General features: G+C 38.5%; 4 protein-coding genes across 23 annotated transcripts; 2 read left to right on the plus strand and 2 right to left on the minus strand.

Moving 5' to 3' along the window:
• The first annotated feature begins 738 nt into the window (after positions 1-738).
• Positions 739-4,838, plus strand: LOC116432523 (uncharacterized). The gene is made up of 12 exons (XM_031989585.2): positions 739-1,385; positions 1,472-1,590; positions 1,673-1,817; positions 1,898-2,027; positions 2,099-2,264; positions 2,359-2,539; positions 2,625-2,983; positions 3,075-3,231; positions 3,426-3,557; positions 3,718-3,835; positions 4,077-4,231; positions 4,322-4,838. Exons 1-12 carry the CDS (start codon positions 739-741, stop codon positions 4,422-4,424), a joined length of 2,412 nt encoding a protein of 803 aa, XP_031845445.1. The 3' UTR covers positions 4,425-4,838.
• Positions 4,839-4,940: 102 nt separating this feature from the next.
• Mpc1 (mitochondrial pyruvate carrier) lies at positions 4,941-6,370 on the minus strand. Its single transcript, XM_031989597.2, has 3 exons — positions 5,984-6,370; positions 5,714-5,814; positions 4,941-5,409 (listed from the first exon to the last, which is right to left on the minus strand). The coding sequence occupies exons 1-3, from the start codon at positions 6,037-6,039 to the stop codon at positions 5,255-5,257; spliced, it is 312 nt and encodes a 103-aa protein (XP_031845457.1). The 5' UTR covers positions 6,040-6,370; the 3' UTR covers positions 4,941-5,254.
• Positions 6,371-7,393: 1,023 nt separating this feature from the next.
• wts (serine/threonine-protein kinase warts) lies at positions 7,394-17,714 on the minus strand. Of its 9 annotated transcripts, none has more exons than XM_076370549.1 (6): positions 16,296-16,438; positions 15,412-15,567; positions 14,768-15,143; positions 11,391-14,646; positions 10,984-11,261; positions 7,394-10,862 (listed from the first exon to the last, which is right to left on the minus strand). In XM_076370549.1, the coding sequence occupies exons 3-6, from the start codon at positions 15,044-15,046 to the stop codon at positions 10,431-10,433; spliced, it is 4,245 nt and encodes a 1,414-aa protein (XP_076226664.1). In that variant the 5' UTR covers positions 15,047-15,143; positions 15,412-15,567; positions 16,296-16,438; the 3' UTR covers positions 7,394-10,430. The 9 variants fall into 9 exon arrangements, with proteins under 9 accessions (XP_076226664.1, XP_076226665.1, XP_076226663.1 ...); XM_076370550.1 differs by having other exon boundaries at positions 16,246-16,397; XM_076370548.1 differs by lacking the exon at positions 16,296-16,438 and adding an exon at positions 16,141-16,276 and having other exon boundaries at positions 14,768-15,088.
• fy (fuzzy planar cell polarity protein-like protein) lies at positions 15,589-19,960 on the plus strand. 12 transcript variants are annotated; one of them, XM_076370570.1, is made up of 7 exons: positions 16,431-16,556; positions 17,858-18,030; positions 18,236-18,350; positions 18,431-18,823; positions 18,886-19,083; positions 19,157-19,365; positions 19,463-19,960. In XM_076370570.1, exons 3-7 carry the CDS (start codon positions 18,273-18,275, stop codon positions 19,818-19,820), a joined length of 1,236 nt encoding a protein of 411 aa, XP_076226685.1. In that variant the 5' UTR covers positions 16,431-16,556; positions 17,858-18,030; positions 18,236-18,272; the 3' UTR covers positions 19,821-19,960. The 12 variants fall into 12 exon arrangements, with proteins under 12 accessions (XP_076226688.1, XP_076226691.1, XP_076226687.1 ...); XM_076370569.1 differs by lacking the exon at positions 16,431-16,556 and adding an exon at positions 17,597-17,734; XM_076370573.1 differs by lacking the exons at positions 16,431-16,556; positions 17,858-18,030 and adding an exon at positions 15,589-16,271.
• Positions 19,961-20,058: the final 98 nt, after the last annotated feature.

Below are 20,058 nucleotides of genomic sequence, written 5' to 3' on the forward strand. Positions count from 1 at the left end.
CAGATAAATAAGGGTGAACCTGTATTGGGACAATAATACCGCAGCTAGCGGAATACTCGTACGTACATTTGGGCGAGTCAAGTCTCGGGTGGAGGGGTCGGGGGTCGTTGGACCAAGGTGCTATGAGAATTATCATGATAAAAGATATTTAAATATTATTTCACATTAAACTATACTTTAATTTTTTCTCTTTCTTCTTCCGAGACTGATGTAAACGTATATACCTTGAAATACAATTTTTCTCCTTTTTTCACCTCTAGGACACTGAGAAACAGTTAACCTACAACCGAACAGAAATACTCGTTACTTTCGCGTCGGTTCGATCGGTCAGTCGTTTGAATTAGGTTATTTTTCATTGTTCACTTTCCATTTAATAGGATAATATGCAGTTGCGTTAGAAATTAGCATTTACACGGTTGTTCTCGCAGCAGAAAAGTTACATTAAACTCGGTATAGGATCAATGACGTCAGAGCCGAAGCAACATGTAGCCTATAGGATATTCGAAGCAGAACGCGAACGTAGAAAACGATTCAAGCGGATTGGGTGTGTTTACGCGTTTCTCAATGTGCCTCTAACGCGGCGTGGGATGTGAACGAAAGTTGCGTGTCACGGGGATAGCAGTTCTCTTCCTCTCGTTTCGAGCTCGTTTATCTTGTCTTGCTCTTGTTTACGTTTCAACGGATCGGTACACAATAATGCTACGGATATCGGGACGTGACTAATAATCCATCGAAAACATGGAATGCGTTAATTTGAAAATCTATGTAACGGTGATCGTGTGTCTCTGTTGTTTGGGCGTTGTCGGCCAATACGAGTGGCAAACCAGAGATGCTTTCGATGAAATTCGCTTCAAAATGGATAAAATCAACAAAGACAATTGTCCCATCCAACATCTCGGGGACCTTTATTTGCCAGAGGATTCGATCTCTCATTTACCCGATATCAAAGATATAAACATCAACCCTGTATTTCCGAACAGGACTGCTTTGTTACATCTTCATAACATGGCACTTGCTAGATCATTCTTCTGGAGTTACATATTACAGTCACGATTCATACGTCCAGCAATCAACGATACGTACGATCCAGGCATGATGTACTACTTCTTATCGACAGTCGCCGATGTTTCCGCAAATCCACATATAAATGCTTCTGCTATTTATTTCTCCCCAAATATGTCCTACTCTCCATCTTATAGGGGCTTCTTTAACAAAACCATGCCCAGATTTGCACCAAGAACATTTAGAGCTGACGATTTCAACGACCAGATACATTTGGAGAGAATATCTACGAGAAACACGTTTACCGTACAGGATCTTGGAGCGTTTGCAACCGACAGACTAAGCGAAGATTATACTACCGATTATTATCGCATAAACGAATGGTAAATAAATGAAATTTCTTATCGAAGTATCTATAAACCTACAGATCTTCTACTTCTCTTTTGTGTTGTTTATCTTATAAATCTAGGTACAAAAAGTGGTTGCCGGACAAAGTTGAGAAAAGACACGATACTAAAACTACGTACCAAGTTGAAATTCGATACGCTAATAACACTAACGAGACTTTTACATTTCATGGACCACCAGGTATACTACGCACGGTAGAACTAATAAAGCTAAGCGAAACGTATAAATTAAGATTAATCGATTAATCTTCAATTCTATGCAGGTGCCGACGAATATCCTGGACCAGTGAAATGGACTAGACCATATTTCGACTGTGGCAGATCGAATCGATGGCTCGTCGCTGCAGTTGTACCCGTCGCGGACATTTATCCGAGACATACAGGTTTTAGGCACATAGAATATCCGACGTACGTGGGAAATCCTAATCGAACGTCGAGTAATCTATCGAAATATTAGTCTCAAAGATAATTGGTGCGATTCGTTTCAGATATACTGGAATATCGGTAATAGAGATGGATTTTGAAAGAATAGATATAAATCAGTGCCCCAAGGGGAAAGGAAACAACGGACCCAACAGATTTGCAAACACAACGAGATGCAAAACAGAAACCACCGAGGTATTAGACATGGAAGAAACTGGAATACAGTCTAACTTATTTGTGAATTTCACTTTGTTTCAACCCTACAGTGTGAACCGTTACACGGTTGGGGTTTCCGTCGAGGTGGATATCAGTGCAGATGTAAACCAGGATTTAGGCTACCGACCGTAGTACGACGGCCATATCTTGGAGAAATTGTGGAGAGGGCAACTCAAGAACAATATTATAATGGATTCGATTGTACCAAGATAGGATGTAAAATCTATCTTCTTAACGCAATGTTCTTTACCTCCGCTACATTATATATCGATGTTTTCATATAACATACCGAGCATGTTCGATGTTTCAGGGATTCATAAAATGCCAGTACAATGGGAAAAAGCGAAACCACATATTCGAGAAAAATATCTTGAACAGTTTTACCATTATAGAAATTATTCTGTGGGACCAGAAGCGCTGAGATCCGAGAAAATGAACATTGATCGAGCCCTTAAATTTATTTTGAGCGTGAATTCACGAACTTGCAAAAGGTACGTTATAATTGTTTCCCTGCCGACTTCCCTCTGAATTTCCCTGAAATCGTTCAGAGTTTATGCGGAGAATACACGGTTACAGTTACAAGCAAGAAGAATTAACATTACGCGGAGATATAGATTTCGGCGTGAAAGAGTTCTTCGAAAATGAAGCGAAAATGGCGACGAGATTGGCAAATTTTATTAGCGCATTTCTACAAATCTCCGACCCCCAGGAAGTTTATTCCGGCAAAAGGGTAGCCGATAGACCCCTTACAGAGGATCAAATGATTGGCGAAACTTTAGCTCTGGTCCTCGGGGACACGAAAATCTGGTCTGCTGGAACATTTTGGGATCGTAACAAGTTCACCAATAGAACCTTTTTTGCTCCGTACGCTTATAAAACTCAACTAAACACGCGAAAATTCAAAGTCGAAGATTTAGCCAGACTGAACGATACTGGTAAATATGCGTTATGTTCATTACGTAACAATCCTGTTTCTCGATAAAATCTCACCGTTTAACGGCACACAACGAACAAACACCTTTTCAGACCAAGTCTACACAAAGAAAAATTACTTTCAAGTATTGAAACAAAGGTGGGCAACAAATTTCGACGAGCTGGAGAAATATTATATGAAAATTAAAATTCGGTACAACGAAACTGGAGAGTATCTGAAAAAATACGAACACTATCCAGACTCTTACAGGTAAGAATGCGAGAGACAAGAAAATTTTATTATCGTATAGCGCTGCGACTGTGTGCGCGCGCGCGCGTTTATTCTATATCGAAACAATAAACGTGTCCACATTGTACGTGTATGCAACGTTTAATCAAAGTATAAAGGGATTTAGCGCGTGAGATTGGGGGGAGCTTACTTTAATGTGTGAGAACATTCCTCAGGGCAGCAAATTTGAATCACGGCCATTGGACAACTCCGTACTTCGACTGTAACGGCAAAGTGAAGAAATGGGTAATTACCTATGCATCCCCATTTTTCGGTTGGGACAGTTTGAAAGAGAAACTGGAATTCAAGTAAGTATTTCTGCCTATATGGACATTTTGAACGGGGTTATAGTATGCGTGTTGTGTGTATGCGGGATCGAATCCGAGGTACTCCACGGGGATAGAAAACCAGTTCCATTACAAAGAAAAGGAAGAAGCGAAATCGCATTTTATATTAAAATCTTTACAGAGGCGTTGTAGCTGTTACCATGGACCTGCTTCAGCTGGACATTAACCAATGCGACGATGTATTCTACGCTCCAAATGCGTTTAAGGGTACCCACAAGTGTGATAAGAAAACATCATACGTGAGACATATTTCTATATCTATATCTATATCTATATCTATATCTATTTCTATTTCTATTTCTATTTCTATTTCTATTTCTATTTCTATTTCTACCCCATATCTGGTCTTGTCTTTTTTTCTTTTCTTTTCTTTTCTTTTCTTTTCTTTTCTTTTCTTTTCTTTTCTTTTCATTTAGTTACATCATTTTCAACAAACAAAAATCTTAACACTCCGTTTCTTTTTCTTGTTTGTCCATACAGTGCGTACCTATTCTTGGCCGAGGTTTTGAAACAGGTGGATACAAATGCGAATGCAAACAAGGTTTTGAATATCCGTTCGAAGATCTAATTACCTATTATGATGGTCAATTGGTAGAAGCTGAATTCAATAATCTAATCAACGATCAAGAAACTAGGTCAGTGAAATTGTTGTTCGTTTGCGATATATGTATATATTCGACTAAGCTAATAGAAACAATGAGAGATTTAATTGTTCTGTTTTGTAGGTACGATATGTTCAAATGTCGGTTAGCTGGTGCTTCGTCCACCCAAATTAGCTGGATATTGTTGCTTACCTCAGTAATATTGTATTATCTGATTAGGCATTAATTGTACAACACGTATTTTAGTAGACATACGTTTTTCTAATCCGATTCCGTCCACCGACATGGACTTCTAATTCGACGCGTTTACGATAGACTAGGAACAGTATAATCCGTCCAAATATAGATACATAGTTTTTAGCGTTAATTTCGCTTTGAGAGACTATAATTAATATATTGACACTCGAGAAACGTACGTACATAGGAATACATATTTAGATATTCTAATATTCAAATGATAAAACAATGGTCGTTTTTTTCAATACTGTGAACAATTTTTATACGATTTTTATATAATTTTTATATACAAATTGCATCACTGTTGAGACTGATGCCATAACAAACATTGTCATTAAAGATTATTATTGTAAGTATATTTTATACCTTTTATATATTAATAATACATCACGTGTACAATCTTACGAATTAATTTTCTATTATTTCCCCTAATCATTCCAATAGGATAAAAATATTGATCGACATACAACATATGCCGTTCGTTTAAAAAGAATAACAATTGCAATTTTTTTATTTCAACATTTTTATTTCCAGTAAGTATCAAGTTAACATTTGTTCGTGTTACGCGTTAGATATTTTAACATTTGGTATTTGATTTCAATGTCTTTGAACTTGAGCTTTGCAAATAGATGCACAAAATATACGAGTAGTTTCAAAATAATTCAGATTACATTTAAACTGTACATGTCACTGTGTAACTCGAGAATTGCCTACTGAATTTTAATGCGACACAGTACTGCATGTTACAGATGATAAATCGATCAAAAGATAACAAGAGGTTTGTACATTTATGAATGGGAGAATAATTATATGAAATTATTACTCTTTCTTGCCTATAAATTGATGTTTAATGAATCTGAAACCCTGTGTCATTTGTGCACCTTCGTTAACAAAGTGGCAGGCGAAGAGGAGCAAGTTGCGTGGTTGCACCTTCAACGCGAATCGCATAAACATTGCAGAATATAAACACAAAGCTGAAAGAAATTAATGTAAGTGTTTAAGAGGTTTATTGTACGTACTTGGAGAAATTTAATAATTGATAATCCATGCGTATATATATATGTTCTTTCGACTCTACTTTGCGACTATGAGAAGAATAACACAGAAGACGTGGCATGTCAAAGACAATGTATAAATAGAAAAGAAAAGTATAGAAATTCCATAAACGTTTGAACATTTTTCAAGTTTCTTTTGATCGCGATTTATTGAATTTATGAAAGTTATACCAGTAAAAGCGTTTTATTTGTACTAATAGAAACAATAAAATGCCAAACTAACCAAGTGTCATTTTTCCACTGATATATTCTGGATCTCTTTGTATATCAGCAATCGCAGCAATTGGAATACCCCAGTTGGCTACTGGTCCCCAAAAATGCGTGCTGAAACAAAATAATGAGAAAATGATATTCAAGTATTCAGACATGATCAATCAATTTGAACAGAATAAACGTGGATTATGAATGAAACCAGTTCTAATATATTAGTCGCTGACTGAGAAAATACTGTCGATGAATGCATGTACGCGCGTACAAACGCTGTATGGCTTGCCTCATTAAATAATCTCGTGTTTCTTTGCTTGATAAAAGTTTTTTAACACGATTCATTTCGAAAGATTTTCTGTTTTTATTTTCTTTCTTTCCAATAAATTGATTTCCTTTCTAAGAAAGCGAATAACCGACAGTAAGTAAGTATATACAGAAATGAGTTGGAAGAAGCGACAAGTATTAGACTAGAGTTACATAAACGGTCAATAGTACAAGCATTTCTTCACTGAACAAAAAACCTCCGATAAAATTATCGGTTTAAACGTTAAAGTGATTTGGTAAGACATCTTTCATATAAAACGTATGTCATTCCAGCTGACGTGATTAAATCATTAAAGAGTTTCTCTACTATAACGAAATTCTTGATGAATTATCTACAGAACGGCAACGTTACCGATGGCGTGTTCAAAAACGCGCGAAAATTTGGAATACTTCAATTATAACTGATATTCGACCGAACTCGAGTTATTTCGTATTCGTTCGCACTCGTTACACGAAAGGTTTCCTCAATTTCGACTTTTTCTTTGTAGTCTGCAAAAATCTTTCTACATTTAATCAACGTTCATCGTAATCGCGAGCTGTTGAATTTATGATTTTTTTCTTCGAAAATACATCGTTTCCCATTGAAAATGTATTTCTACCGGTTTCAGAAGTAATAATTAAATCATTTACACGGGTGAGCATTGAATGCATTTTTAATAAGTAATTATTGAAAATATATACAAAATTTGATATTTCAAAGTCCTTTACAATACGAGTAACGCCTCTCTGTTTCACTTTCGTAATATAATTACAAAAGTAGAGAAAAAGATGTTACAAAATATACAATCGTATAATGGAAAATCTCTTTCCTTTCGCATGAAAATTAGCAGATCTTTATATTATAATGTAACTGCATTAAATACAACCTGTAAAGTAATAAAACAAAGCAAGAACATTCACCTGCAACAGTGTTGCGATTCACGATTAGTTGTTCTAGCCTAGTCTAACCGATCCGATCCCAGCCGAGCCGAATCTAACCGAGTCGAGACGAGACGGGACGAGACGAGACGAGACGAGACGAGACGAGACGAGACGGGACGAGACGAGACGAGACGAGACGAGACGAGACGAGACGAGACGGGACGAGACGGGACGGGACGAGACGAGACGGGACGAGACGAGACGAGACGGGACGAGACGAGACGGGACGAGACGAGACGGGACGAGACGAGACGGGACGAGACGGGACGGGACGGGACGAGACGAGACGAGACGAGACGAGACGAGACGAGACGAGACGAGACGAGACGAGACGAGACGAGACGAGACGAGACGAGACGAGACGAGACGAGACGAGACGAGACGAGACGAGTCGAGACGAGACGAGACGAGACGAGACGAGACGAAGCGAGGCGAGCTGAGCACAGCCAACTTGGCGCAACATTTAATTATCGAATAGAGTACGTTACAGTTTTATACAGATAATATTGACAAATGATAGGAAATATTCATGTACATTTACAATATGCCATGGTATAAAAATATTAAGGCTACTTTAGGTAAATATAACCGAATGTCGTCTACTGTAAATTTGTTCGAATAGAAATCTCGTCGAGCGTTACACGTTGCACGCGTAAATAATCGTTCGATTTCAGTTGGTTTAGAAGCGGAGAACAGGTCGTTGGTGTGCCGGATGAAAATCTGTCGGAGGAATAATCGAGAAATGGGTAAAATTGGCGTCGAACATTGATTGCTGTGCGTGTGTTCGCATCATCTGTTCGAAATAATAGAAATATTTTGCAGCTGATCTAGCTGTTTGTATTAGCCGTTCGTCTAGTGCCATTCTTTCACATACATCTAACATCTAAGCTTACATGTGTGAAATTCTGTATACAAATATGATAATATTATTCATTAGTACAGTATACAAGGATTACTTTTACAATAACAAGAGTGAATCCCTTTGGTATTATTAGTTGCTCGCTTAATTGTTCTGTTTAGCAGTAAGTCGTTTATTTCGTGCTAGACAAGGTGGATACATGATAGTATTCCAAAAGATTGATCGGGTTGAACGGTTGAATGGTTCATCGTTTAACTAGGAGAAACGAACGCGGTCGGCGAACTCGAACGAATTTCATTGCATTCGATAGAACAACACAATCTTCTTTCTCGCTGCATACGACTTTCGATCGAACGCAATCGACAAAGAAGACGAAACGGTAATCACGAGCGGAAACGAGAGAGAAGAAAGCAAACGGGAGGGGAGAAGAACCAAAATAAACGGGAATAAAACTATGGAATCCGTTTCGAATAATCGACGGGTAAGGTGTACAGAAATATACTCGATATCAGGATAGAATAACAATAAGAAAATTTCAGAATACAATTATCGAATCATACACGTTGTTTTAATTGAAATTAACAACATTATTATACAATCGACGCTACTAAACGTTAAATTCCATTGATCTTAATATCGTTGGTACTCAGAAACAATTGGGAACAACTGATTAATTGGATGGAAGGAAAGCAGAAACAAAAAGGGGAATATTTTGCGAAGGTATCTTTTGTGCAAATAATACGACAAAATGTTATTTGAACATGACGCGTCACCGTCTCGTCTCGTCTCGTCTCGTCTCGTCTCGTCTCGTCTCGTAGCTAGTTTTATGCTTCTCTGCATTACAAATGTTACAACCAATAGATTCGATCAATTAATTTCTTCGATACACGTACACTCGGTAAATCTTACTGGTTAGGAAGTAGATTACAAACGATAAAAACTCCTTTACGAAAATGTAAATAAAGCAATCGTTCGTTAGATTAGTCGTTCGTTTTTACATGAATTATATTAATAATCTTTTCGTGTAGCCACCAATCTCTCAAACTGCTCGTCTTTTCTCCTTGCGGGAAATTCTCTTAAACGTAATTATCCTTAGTTTAGCCGAAAAGATACAAGAGACATACAAAATCTGTACTGTATACGATGCGATAGCGAATCGATAATATTGTTCAAAAGTAAGAAACCTGGAGAAGAGGTATTCAAAAGTGTAACAGATGTGCCCGCGTGCACGCGATTCGGGGGAACTCGTACAAGTGTGTGGAGTAGGAGTGGGAACTGAAGGTGAGAGCGAGCGACGAGCTAGAGATAGATAGAGATAGAGATAGAGATAGAGATAGAGATAGAGAGAGAAACGGAGAGAAACAGAGCAGAGACAAAGTAAGAGAGAGAGAGAGAGATTTTTACGATTAAAAGCTGAATAAAATATACAATGAACACATTACATCCATTCAAATATCTATACAATAATAATTAATATTTAGTAATAATTATTTGTAATAGCATTCAATATAAAAAAAAAGAAAGAAGTTAAATAAAGTCGATACATTTAAAAGCCACATTATTCTAATTATCTGCAATATCACAGTACTTGCTGAAACATACAAACTTGTGTTTCCGATAGACACGGAAGCCAATTCAAATGAGAATGGCAAGCACAATATCATTTCTCCCACAAATACAAATACAAATACAAATATATAATACACACGCGTGTCTATATAAATATATATTTGCATTTGCGTGTAGTATATATGCGTGTGTATATATATATATATATATATATATATATATATATATATATATAAGTATACATATATATATATATATACACTAGCCATTGATCATTTATTCTCTTTCATTTCAATCACCGTTATGTTCACACTTGTATTTGAAATTGTGTATACGTTTCACCGTAAACGAATTGGAGACAGTTTTGGAAAGATCGTACATTTTTATGAAAAATCACAAAATTGTAAAAGCTATCATCTTACCTCAAGCTATACTGCGTAACGATGTAACAATAAAATTCTAAAAATTGTATTATAAACACACGATAAATGCCCATAAATTTGGATTTTGCGATTACGTCTAATTCTGTCCTGCCATCGTTGTAATTTTCGATTGATTCGGACCGAAAACTTGGATATTCGGAAAATGTGTATCCAACATATCTCCTATTATGAGAGAAATTATACATGAAGGAGATCGAGGGGACCGAGGGGACCGGGGCTGGGGCTGGGAGGGGAGGGGAACGGAGGAGATAAAAAACGAACGTGGACCTCGGGAGACAGCAGAAGAAAGTCAAGTAGGGGTAGGAATCATGAAACGCACGGACGTACACAACGGGTCAGAACTAAGGAACAAGCGCGAGGGTTTTTGTTTTCGTTTACACAATCTTATAGTACGGTATACGTGTTCGTTGAATCCACAGTAACAATTTCATGTTAACATCTTTCACGGTGTTCTATTCACCGTTCCAACTACCAATCCAAATTTCGTTTCAATCGAAATTGCTTTCGGACAATATTTACAAAGATTTTACGATCGAACGTAAAATATCACGAATTAATCACCTTATTCTCGGGGACCAGCAACACTTGCGAAACTTCCGATACTTGGAAATCTAGCGTCATACATAAACAGGGCCTTGATTGTCATTATCGTCTAAGCTTATTCGACTAGGGTACGCAGGACCACCACCGTCATCAAAAAATCGTCTAAAAGTGAATTCGAAGAAACCGTGAAACGGCTTCCCATTATCCAACAGCTCGTCCGACTTGTTCGAATCGGACGATCCGGAATTCCGTAATTTATCGGGATCGACAGGATCGAAGTTGCTCGTGTCGGTGGGATACTGTATTCGAGGTATATGAGGTGCCACTTGTCGACGCAGCCCCTTGTCAAAATCGATACTTGCGAAAAACGGATGACTCTTTACTTCGTCCGCATTCTTACCTAGTCGGCGATCCGCACCAACGCAAAGCTTCAATATCAAATCCATACCTTCTGCAGAGAGATTCGCCTGCTTTGGGATATGCAGAGTCGTCTCCCAATTAATCACCTGCAAATCAAAACATTCTCCAGTAACGCGAATAGCCTGGTTACCGCAACGCATCTCGGTTTCTCGTCGTCGCCACGGCGCTTCTTTTACTCGGATCCTTTTTAGCTTTTCAACAAATTACCTTGTACTGCGTCTCGGCCGGAGTATTGGCGAGGAATGGTGGAGAACCGACCAACATTTCGTACAAAATTACACCGACGCTCCACCAGTCGCACAACTGGGTATACCCTGTCCTTTGTAGTACTTCCGGTGCAATGTAGTTTGGCGTCCCAACCAACGAGTGCGCCAAACACCTCTGATGCTCTCTATGCCTCCTGCGCTCCAGCGGCTTCAACTGAATGCAACGGCACTCGTTGTTCCAATCGTCGGCGGGATCCATGGAATCTTGTTTCCCGTGACCTGTGTCCACAACATTCTTTAATATTTCATTTCGTTTCGTTTCGTTTCGATCACTCGCGTTCTCCTCGACTACGACGGACATTCGAAACGATCGAAAAAACTTGAAAAATATTACATCTTTAGCCTTACCGTTTTGTTGATAATACTTGGAGTTGTGAGTCCACCGGAAACCCGTGCACAATCCAAAATCTGTCAACTTTATGTGTCCGTCCCGGTCGATCAAGATATTATCCGGTTTAATGTCTCTATGAATGAATCCCATCTTGTGCACACTCTCCACCGCGCACGTAAGCTCGGCAATGTAAAATCGTGCCAACGGTTCCTTGAAAATTCCGAATTTGATCAGCAACGACATCAGATCACCGCCAGGAATATAATCCATCACGAAGTACAAGTTGTCCTTATCTTGAAAGGAATAATAGAGTTTCACTACCCATTCGTTGTCAGCCTCTGCCAAGATGTCTCGTTCAGCTTTCACGTGAGCAACTTGGTTGCGGTTCAGCACGTCCGCTTTTCGCAACGTTTTCATGGCGTAAAACTGATTCGTGTCCAGTTTCCTGACCAAAGTCACTTCCCCGAACGCGCCCACACCGATCGGTTTGATTTTCGTGAACATCGATTTGTCCATCTTTGCCCGCTTCAGCCTGATGTAATTCGATTCCTTTTGCGACAACATTTTCCTCATTTGACACTGCGCCTCCGCGCTGAGACCTATCTTGGCCATCTCTGTTTCCAGCTGAAGCCGACGATACAGTCGTTGTTTGTGAGACTTTAATACATTTTCCACGTGCTGTTCCATGAAGAATTTAAACGCTTGCGGCGAATAGTTGCGAACCTTGCAGTCCCTGCGTTCCTCTTCCTTCTCCTTGCTCATGTGCTTGCGCTCGGGTATCGGAGACTGATGTTTAATCTTGTAAGAAGAAGGTGTACTCCCTCCGCCGCCCTTCGCTCCGTTGCTCTCTGTCGTATGATTGTTGTTATTGTTATTATTACCGCTGCCGGTGTTGTTGTTGTTGTTGTTGTTGTTGTTGTTATTGTGACTGTTGTTGTTGTTGTTGTTATTGTTGTTGTTGTGGTGGTGATGGTGGTGGTGGTGGTTGTGATGATGGTTGTTGTTGTTGTTGTTGTTGTTGTTATTGTTGTTGTTGTGATTGTGGTTGTGGTTGGTGGTAGCCGTGGTGGTAGTGGTAGTGGTGGTAGTGGTGGTGGTGGTAGTGGTGGTGATAGTGGGTGTAGTGGTAGTAGCGGTGTTACCAGCAGCAGCGGCAGCAGCAGCAGCGGCAGCGGCGGCGGCGGCGGCAGCAGCAGCAGCAACAGCAGCAACGGCAATCGTGTTGTTGTTGTTAGTGTTCGCGTTGATACCGACATTGGTGTTGGTGTTGGTGTTCGTGTTGGCGTTCGTATTGGTGTTGGTGTTGCTGTTGATATGGTTATTGGTGTTCGCGTTCATGTTGGTGTTGGTGTTGACGTTGGTGTTGGCGGTGGTGATGGTGGTGGTGGTCGCGGTAGTGGAGATGCTAGAATTATGTGTACAGACTATAGTGGGAACCGTAGCGGTACCGTTATTGCTACCGTTGCTATTGCAACCGGCATTGTTGCTACCGGCGTTGTTATTGCTACTGTTATTGTTACTCCTACTGGTGTGACAGGTCGACGTTACCGGGGGCAGGGACGAAGTATCCGTTGGGTGTTGACAATTATCCGCGGGTGAATACTTTCTTTGCAACGGAGGATGATGCGCAACCGGAGACGACCTCAGCGTCGTGTTATTTTCTACTGTTGCTATACCACTGGGCTCCTCCGCGGTCGGTGTTCCGTACGGAGGGGGCGGAAGCGGATGATGTATTCCTCGTTGCGCTGCCAATGCCTGCATCGTCGTCGCGTAGCTTGGCGGTTCCGTGGTCGGTACACCTACCGGAACACCTACGTTAATGTTGTTACCGGTCGCTGTGCCAACGTTATTCGCCGGAGTATACGCGGGCGGTAGCGATTGTTGCTGAGTCTGTTGCTGAGTCTGTTGTTGCTGTTGTTGCTGCTGCTGCTGCTGCTGTTGTTGTTGTTGTTGCTGTTGTTGTTGCTGTTGTTGTTGTTGCTGCTGCTGCTGCTGATGCTGCTGTTGGTGATGCTGATGCTGATGCTGATGTTGCTGTGACTGCTGCTGCTGTTGCACCGCTTGATGTTGGTGTTGATGTTGATGTTGGTGTTGGTGTTGGTGTTGGTGTTGGTGTTGGTGCTGGTGTTGGTGTGGGTGTTGATGCGGGTGTTGTAATTGGTGCGGGTGTTGGTGTGGGTGTTGCTGTTGTTGCGGCTGTTGTTGCTGCTTCTGTTGAATGGACGAAGCGTAAGACGGCGGAGGAGGAGGTGTATTGCTAGTGGTGGAGATAGGCTGCGGCGACGTCGGAGCAATAGCGGTTTGCAACACGGGTTTTTGTACTTGAGTACTCTTCACGGACTGCATGATTATCGGTGGCTGCGTCTTCGCCTGTCGCGCGCCCCAAGCCTGCAACGGGGTCGGTCTGGCCATAGAGGATTGCGCGTTCGGCGACATAGCGGAAACGGTAATAGGACTGGGCGAGCCGGCCGACGTTGGCCCGGAGTAAATTCCGGAGGACGGGCTTTTCCGATAGTCCTGTTGAGATTGCGTCGGACTCTGTCTGTTCTGTATAGAGACACTGTAAGATGGTGGTTGCACCGGTCCAGCCGACGAAGAAGACACTATAGGATACGGAGGTGGTGGTTCGACTTGAGTGCTCGAACTGTTACTACCCGTCTGGTATATACTGAGAGCCTGTATCTGCTGGGAAAGCTGTTGCTGAACTTGCGGTCCGTTCTGGACAATCATCGGTTGACGATTCGAATTGTTATTCGAACTCGCTACCGGGCTCGTACCTCGTTGCGGTAGACTGACCGATGTCGACGTCGAAATGGGTCCGGTATTGCCAGGCGTAGTGGGAGGTGGCCGCGTAGGAACCACCGGAGCAGGAGACATACGCTTCAGCATTTGTTGCATGTTAGTCGGTACATTTGGCTGATTGTACGGAACGTGTGGCGGTGGCGGTGGCGGTGGCGTTGAACTGCATCTGGGAGGCGGAGGAGGCGGCGGTTCTCGTTCTACAAAATTACTTGGAGAGTATTGACGGCTCAATTGCGGATGCGGACTGAGCTCCGTCAAGCGAGGACTATCGGAACGCGAGCTTCCAGCTCCACTGTCCAACGCAGGACTGCCGCGTTGCAAATTCAATTCCCTTTCCAGGCTGGGTTTCCTTATAAGCTTCGTATTTAATTTACTGAGTCCGTTCAGAGATTCTCCTTGTGCTTGTTTCAAAAATTCTATGGCTGCATCCAAGCGCCAGCCACCCAACTTCAGAGCGCGTAATGCTATTTCCTGTGTAATTGAAAATTCGACCTGTCAGTTCTCCGTGGTGTTTCTTTCTTCGCGGATATATATATATATATATATTCGTAGGAAAAGAAAGCCTTTGATTTACTACATTTTCGTTACGTACCTCGGAATATCCCATCGCTAATAATTGTGCCAATAATTGTCGTTGATCCGATTTATCAATGTTAGAACCAGAAGCTCCGGAGAGTCCGCTAAGCCCAGAGGCAGAACTAATGCCGCTTGTCGTAGATAAAGTAGATATAGTACTTGCAGCACTGGAACCTACTTCGCTTGCTCCTCCAATATTTGCAAAGGGTAACAACGAATTACGAATTTCAGCCAATGCCTTCTGATGATATCCAGAGCCACGTGTGCTCGATTTACTAACCGCGGGTGGATTCATAGTGACCCATGCTAGGCCCTTTAAGACCTAGCTTTAATCTGGCTGTGACATATATATGTATATATATATATACACACACAAGCGCGCATACATACATCTAAAACATAATATTATGACATATTCTTAGAGCAATACAACGATCCTACGGTAAATTCTTAACATGCTTCGTAATCGATTGTTCACAGTCATTACTTGTCCCAATAAAATTTGTTGCTCTAACCACAGAAATAGTTTCAGTTTACTTAGCGATAACAGATATTAGCAACATACGATTTTATTTCTATAATTATATTAATAGAATTACAATCGGAATAAAGAGGTCTCTGTACAAGAATTACGATGAAATGTAAAAACAGAATGCTTACTGAACCAGCTTGATGTTAACGAGTCTTTGCACAGTATCTTTTCAATGGTTGAACGATACGTCTTGCACGACAAATGTATCGATTTCTATCACAAATGTCAGTGAACATTGCTAATAGTAATACTATATTCGATCCAAGTACTTGCAATTGGATACACTATGAAAATTATATTAATTTCAATGTCGGTGAGCACCGAAATAGCTTATTAATTATTTTAAAGGTTTTAACCATTGCACAAGCTTCATCGGTTTATCCATAATTATATGTACATATATACATGTGCGTATGCACGCACACACGTACACACACGTACACGCACAAACGCCCACATGTATATATACATAATATACACATGCGCACACATATATGCCTATGCATATATACCTGCACATACACATTCACATGCACATAGAAATATATGTATACATACTAGGTACGCACGCACACGCGCGCGAGCGCGTGCTGGTATGTGTACGTGTACGTGTATGTATATGCGCATCTATCCGTGTACGTGTATGTACATGCATACGTAAACGTAAACGTATATGTATATATAATTTGGCAGCATTTACTATCGAATAAAATACACTCGTACGTAGTCTCACAAACGTTTCTCTGTATCTCTGTGCATAATATTAAGATCGATCTGTAATCTAACCTATTCGTTAGACACGTATCTACTCGATCCAAAGTATTTTTTAAAATGTAGAATAAGTTACGTTAACACACTTTCTTGGCAAACAGCAAAACATTCGTGAAGAAATCTCTTGAAATAAGTTCGATCGATGCAACAATCGGGAGAGAGAACGACTTCAGAGCATATTCTATTCTCACGTTTCCACAGAATCCATGTGATGAGGGTAATGTGTATATAAAACGTTTACTTCACTATTTCTCCTTAAAATCAATTCTACGATATTTCGATACACAGTCTTAATTACATCAGCAACAACAAAGAAAGATACAGCCGTAAATTACTAAAGTAACTGGCAGCCATTTTGAAGTGCCACATTCCTACACCGACTTGACACTCTTTTTCGTAATTTACGGTGTACACAGAGCTTGTGCGTGAAAAAACAAATTCGTCTACATAATTGATGTTAGAATTTTTTTTTATAAATAATGCTTGTAATTTGTTGAGAAAGGTAAAAGATCATTTCCAAAAAGATACATTGAAAAGATTGCCCATTCAAACATTTCTTTAATAATTTCAAACTAGTTCTTCATGCCAAATTCATTTTAACATTCTACTAATTATTTTATTCTCCTGTCAATGAAACTGTTTTATTCTTCATTTATTGCCAACGTTGGGTCAAGCTTCATTTTATTTTAACGTTACATTTTCACGTTAATAATTTTCTGTTGAACACCCATCATCTTTATTTATTCCGTGATTATAAGAATTTAGTCGTGTCAAAACAATTCTTTTTGAACAACCAAACTAAAAAAAAGGGCAAAAACGCACCAACACTAATTTCAGAAACTAACTGTCCGACAGAAATATATTTTTCATTTCTTTATCCTTTCTACCATTCAAATAATTTCACCTAACGAGTGATTTTCCAAATCCATTCAATTATTAAAGTTGACGGTGTTGAGAATCTAAATAGACATAAATTAAACATAAATCTATCGAAATTCAATTGAACAACGGTAAACGGTAAACAGGAAAAATCGATGTCTATGTTAAGTCATTTTTGAAATTTCACCCGTAAATTATGTTTTCGGAAAAATTATCTACTGCACATAACACAATTCTCAACTTTAGACATTCCCTAGCTTAAGTAAACACTTTGATTGGTATCTCGTGTTTAATGTTGTATAGTCTCGTGTACAACATATGACATCTAATGTACAACATATAATATTTAACATACAACATGCAACATGCAACATGCAACATGCAACATGCAACATGCAATATACAACATACAACATATATCATACACAATACACAATACACAATACACAATACACAATACACAATACATAATACACAATATACAATACACAATACACAATACACCATACACCATACACCATACACCATACACCATACACCATACAACATACAACATACAACATACAACATACAACCTACACAACGTACGACATATACCATGTACAGTAGGCAATGGTAAATTAATAGTACCTACTATTGCGAACCTCTCAGAGTTTTGATCCTCGACGATATGATTATATTCGATGAAACCATGTCGAACTTAGCATAAAGAGTTTCTTTACCTGTATAAAATTCAAATCTTAACAAAAATAAATCAGAAAAAGGACAAATTAATAAGTCTTTGAGGAATCAATAAAATAGGTATTTGTTCCTATCACCGACCATTGCTTGTTGCTCTTTGCGCTATCTATGTATACTATTCGATTCTATTTAAACAACAAAACACTAAAAAAGTTGTCCATTATTGAATCAAAATTTGGTTAGAAGTTTATGTTTCAGCAAAAATTTATATACAGATATTAGAGTACAGGTTATGAAACGATTCACTAAAATAATTGTAAATGCATTTATTGAAATAAAAAATTAATTATTATTTTATATTCATGTTATAATAAAATAAAAATTGAAATACCAATTCCGAATATTCAAATAAAAAGGTAAAAAACTTACTCAATTTTAATTTTAGTATATGAAATAAGGCAACCTATCCATTAGTTTATATTACTTTCATGTAAAAGCCAAACAATAAAATAAAATTAGGTGTTTTATATTCTGAAAGAAGAATAATAATACTAAACAATAATGTTCTTCTATACTGACAATGAATGTACTTTATATATGACATTATATACGCACTATCAGGTATTTGAATGAGATAAAACAAAGTCATTGTTACATTATGGTAGCTCACGTTATGTGTTTAACATCTTCCGGAGGAATTCCATTATTCTCTCGACAGAAAGGAGAAGGAGATACGGTAAACTGCATTATATATAGAAATGTCCTCGTGAAACTTTCTAGAATAATTCCTTGTAAATATCGTTTTGTATTTTTCAGATGACCTTTTCTAAAATAGCTTCACTGAACGGTATCCACATGTTCCTTAAATCACAAGACATTAAATTGCTATACACAGATTTACCAGATACTACCGTCATGTGGAAAGAATTTGATCAAAGCATTACTTTGATAGTCATCGCGAATGGGACCACAAAATATGTTCTAAACCAATTTCTTGATGCTGTTTTTGGTGCAATGATTTTGTTTGTTGGCATCGATGAATTAAAGAGTGCAAAGAATATAGAAAAACTTAAGAAAGACGTGCGTTCTTGCAGTCCACTTGTCGATAATTTATTACAGTGCCTTGACGTGGGAGATGGAATTTCTTTAAAAACCGATATCATCAATATGACAGAGTGCATTATGTGCCTTGAAAATAATTTACTGCAGGTAATAAAAATTTTATATAATATGCTAAACTTTTTGTATATTAAATAAACAATGTATTTAAGACTTGTTTAGAAAGCTACATGGAATGTTTAGATTCCATATATGGTTGTATTTTAATACATGGCTGCTTAGCAGTTGCTACAGAAGGATGGTGGAGCTTGAATCCTATAGAAAGGAAGTTATTGATAACAGTTGTCACCGTTGAAGGCGTTTGTACAACACGCGATATCCCAGTATTTTTACCTTACAAAAGCCCTAATGTAAGTACTCTTGTAAACGAACTTTATAAAAGCTACTTTATTAAAACAAGAAGTTGTGGATGTAACATATCAGATAATACAGGTGGCTTTCCGATTAGTATCTGTTACATTAATCAATCATATCGAAGTATTAGCATTATGTGGACCAAATCCAGAATTATCAGAGGTAGAGAGACTGGCTGTACAGTGTTGGAAAAATATTCTTGATACTTTGAACAGCGCTGAATTGTGCTATCCAAGGAATTTACCTGTGTCAATCAATTTTGATTCGGAAGCACTTGGGTACTATTTTGAATTATTATGCATGTATAATTTTATAGAGGAACATTTATCAAGGAATAGCGATTGTATTATATATATTTTTCTCTGTTTCTTTCAGGTTTCTTCTAGTAAATTATAAAGTGCAAAAATTTATACTCTGTAAAAATGATCAGTATGCTAAAACTAGAATTAGTGGATCACACAGATTAGACATACTAAAAACATTTTACCATCAAGCTGTTGAAACGTTTATATTATTTCCAATATCTGAAGATAATACAAAGAAGGACAATTGGAAGTTTACCAGTACAAAAGAAATATATCTGTGTTCAGAATATCATAAATGTCATGCTGTTAAACACAGTGATCACATACTTTGTATTTTATACGCATCTATAGTTCCTACACACACTATGAGATTGATTTGTCAAAAAATATTGAAAATGTTGCTTACAGATAAGCAAAATTGTTGGTAAATAAAAATATAAATTCATTTTATACTTTTATACTATACATATTACCATAAAAAATATAAATTGTACGATCGCATTAAACCAGTATTCTTGTTTATTCTTGGATGTGTATTTTATGATTTGTACCATATTTAAAAATTAGAAATTAGAAGTTAGAAATTAGAAATTAGAAATTGAAAATTGAATAAACCTTTTGTACTTTTCCAACCAATAAAGTACTCAAGTGTTATAAGTAGTAGAA

This window comes from Nomia melanderi, chromosome 9, assembly GCF_051020985.1.
Source record: "Nomia melanderi isolate GNS246 chromosome 9, iyNomMela1, whole genome shotgun sequence".
Classification (NCBI taxonomy): Eukaryota; Metazoa; Arthropoda; class Insecta; order Hymenoptera; family Halictidae; genus Nomia; species Nomia melanderi.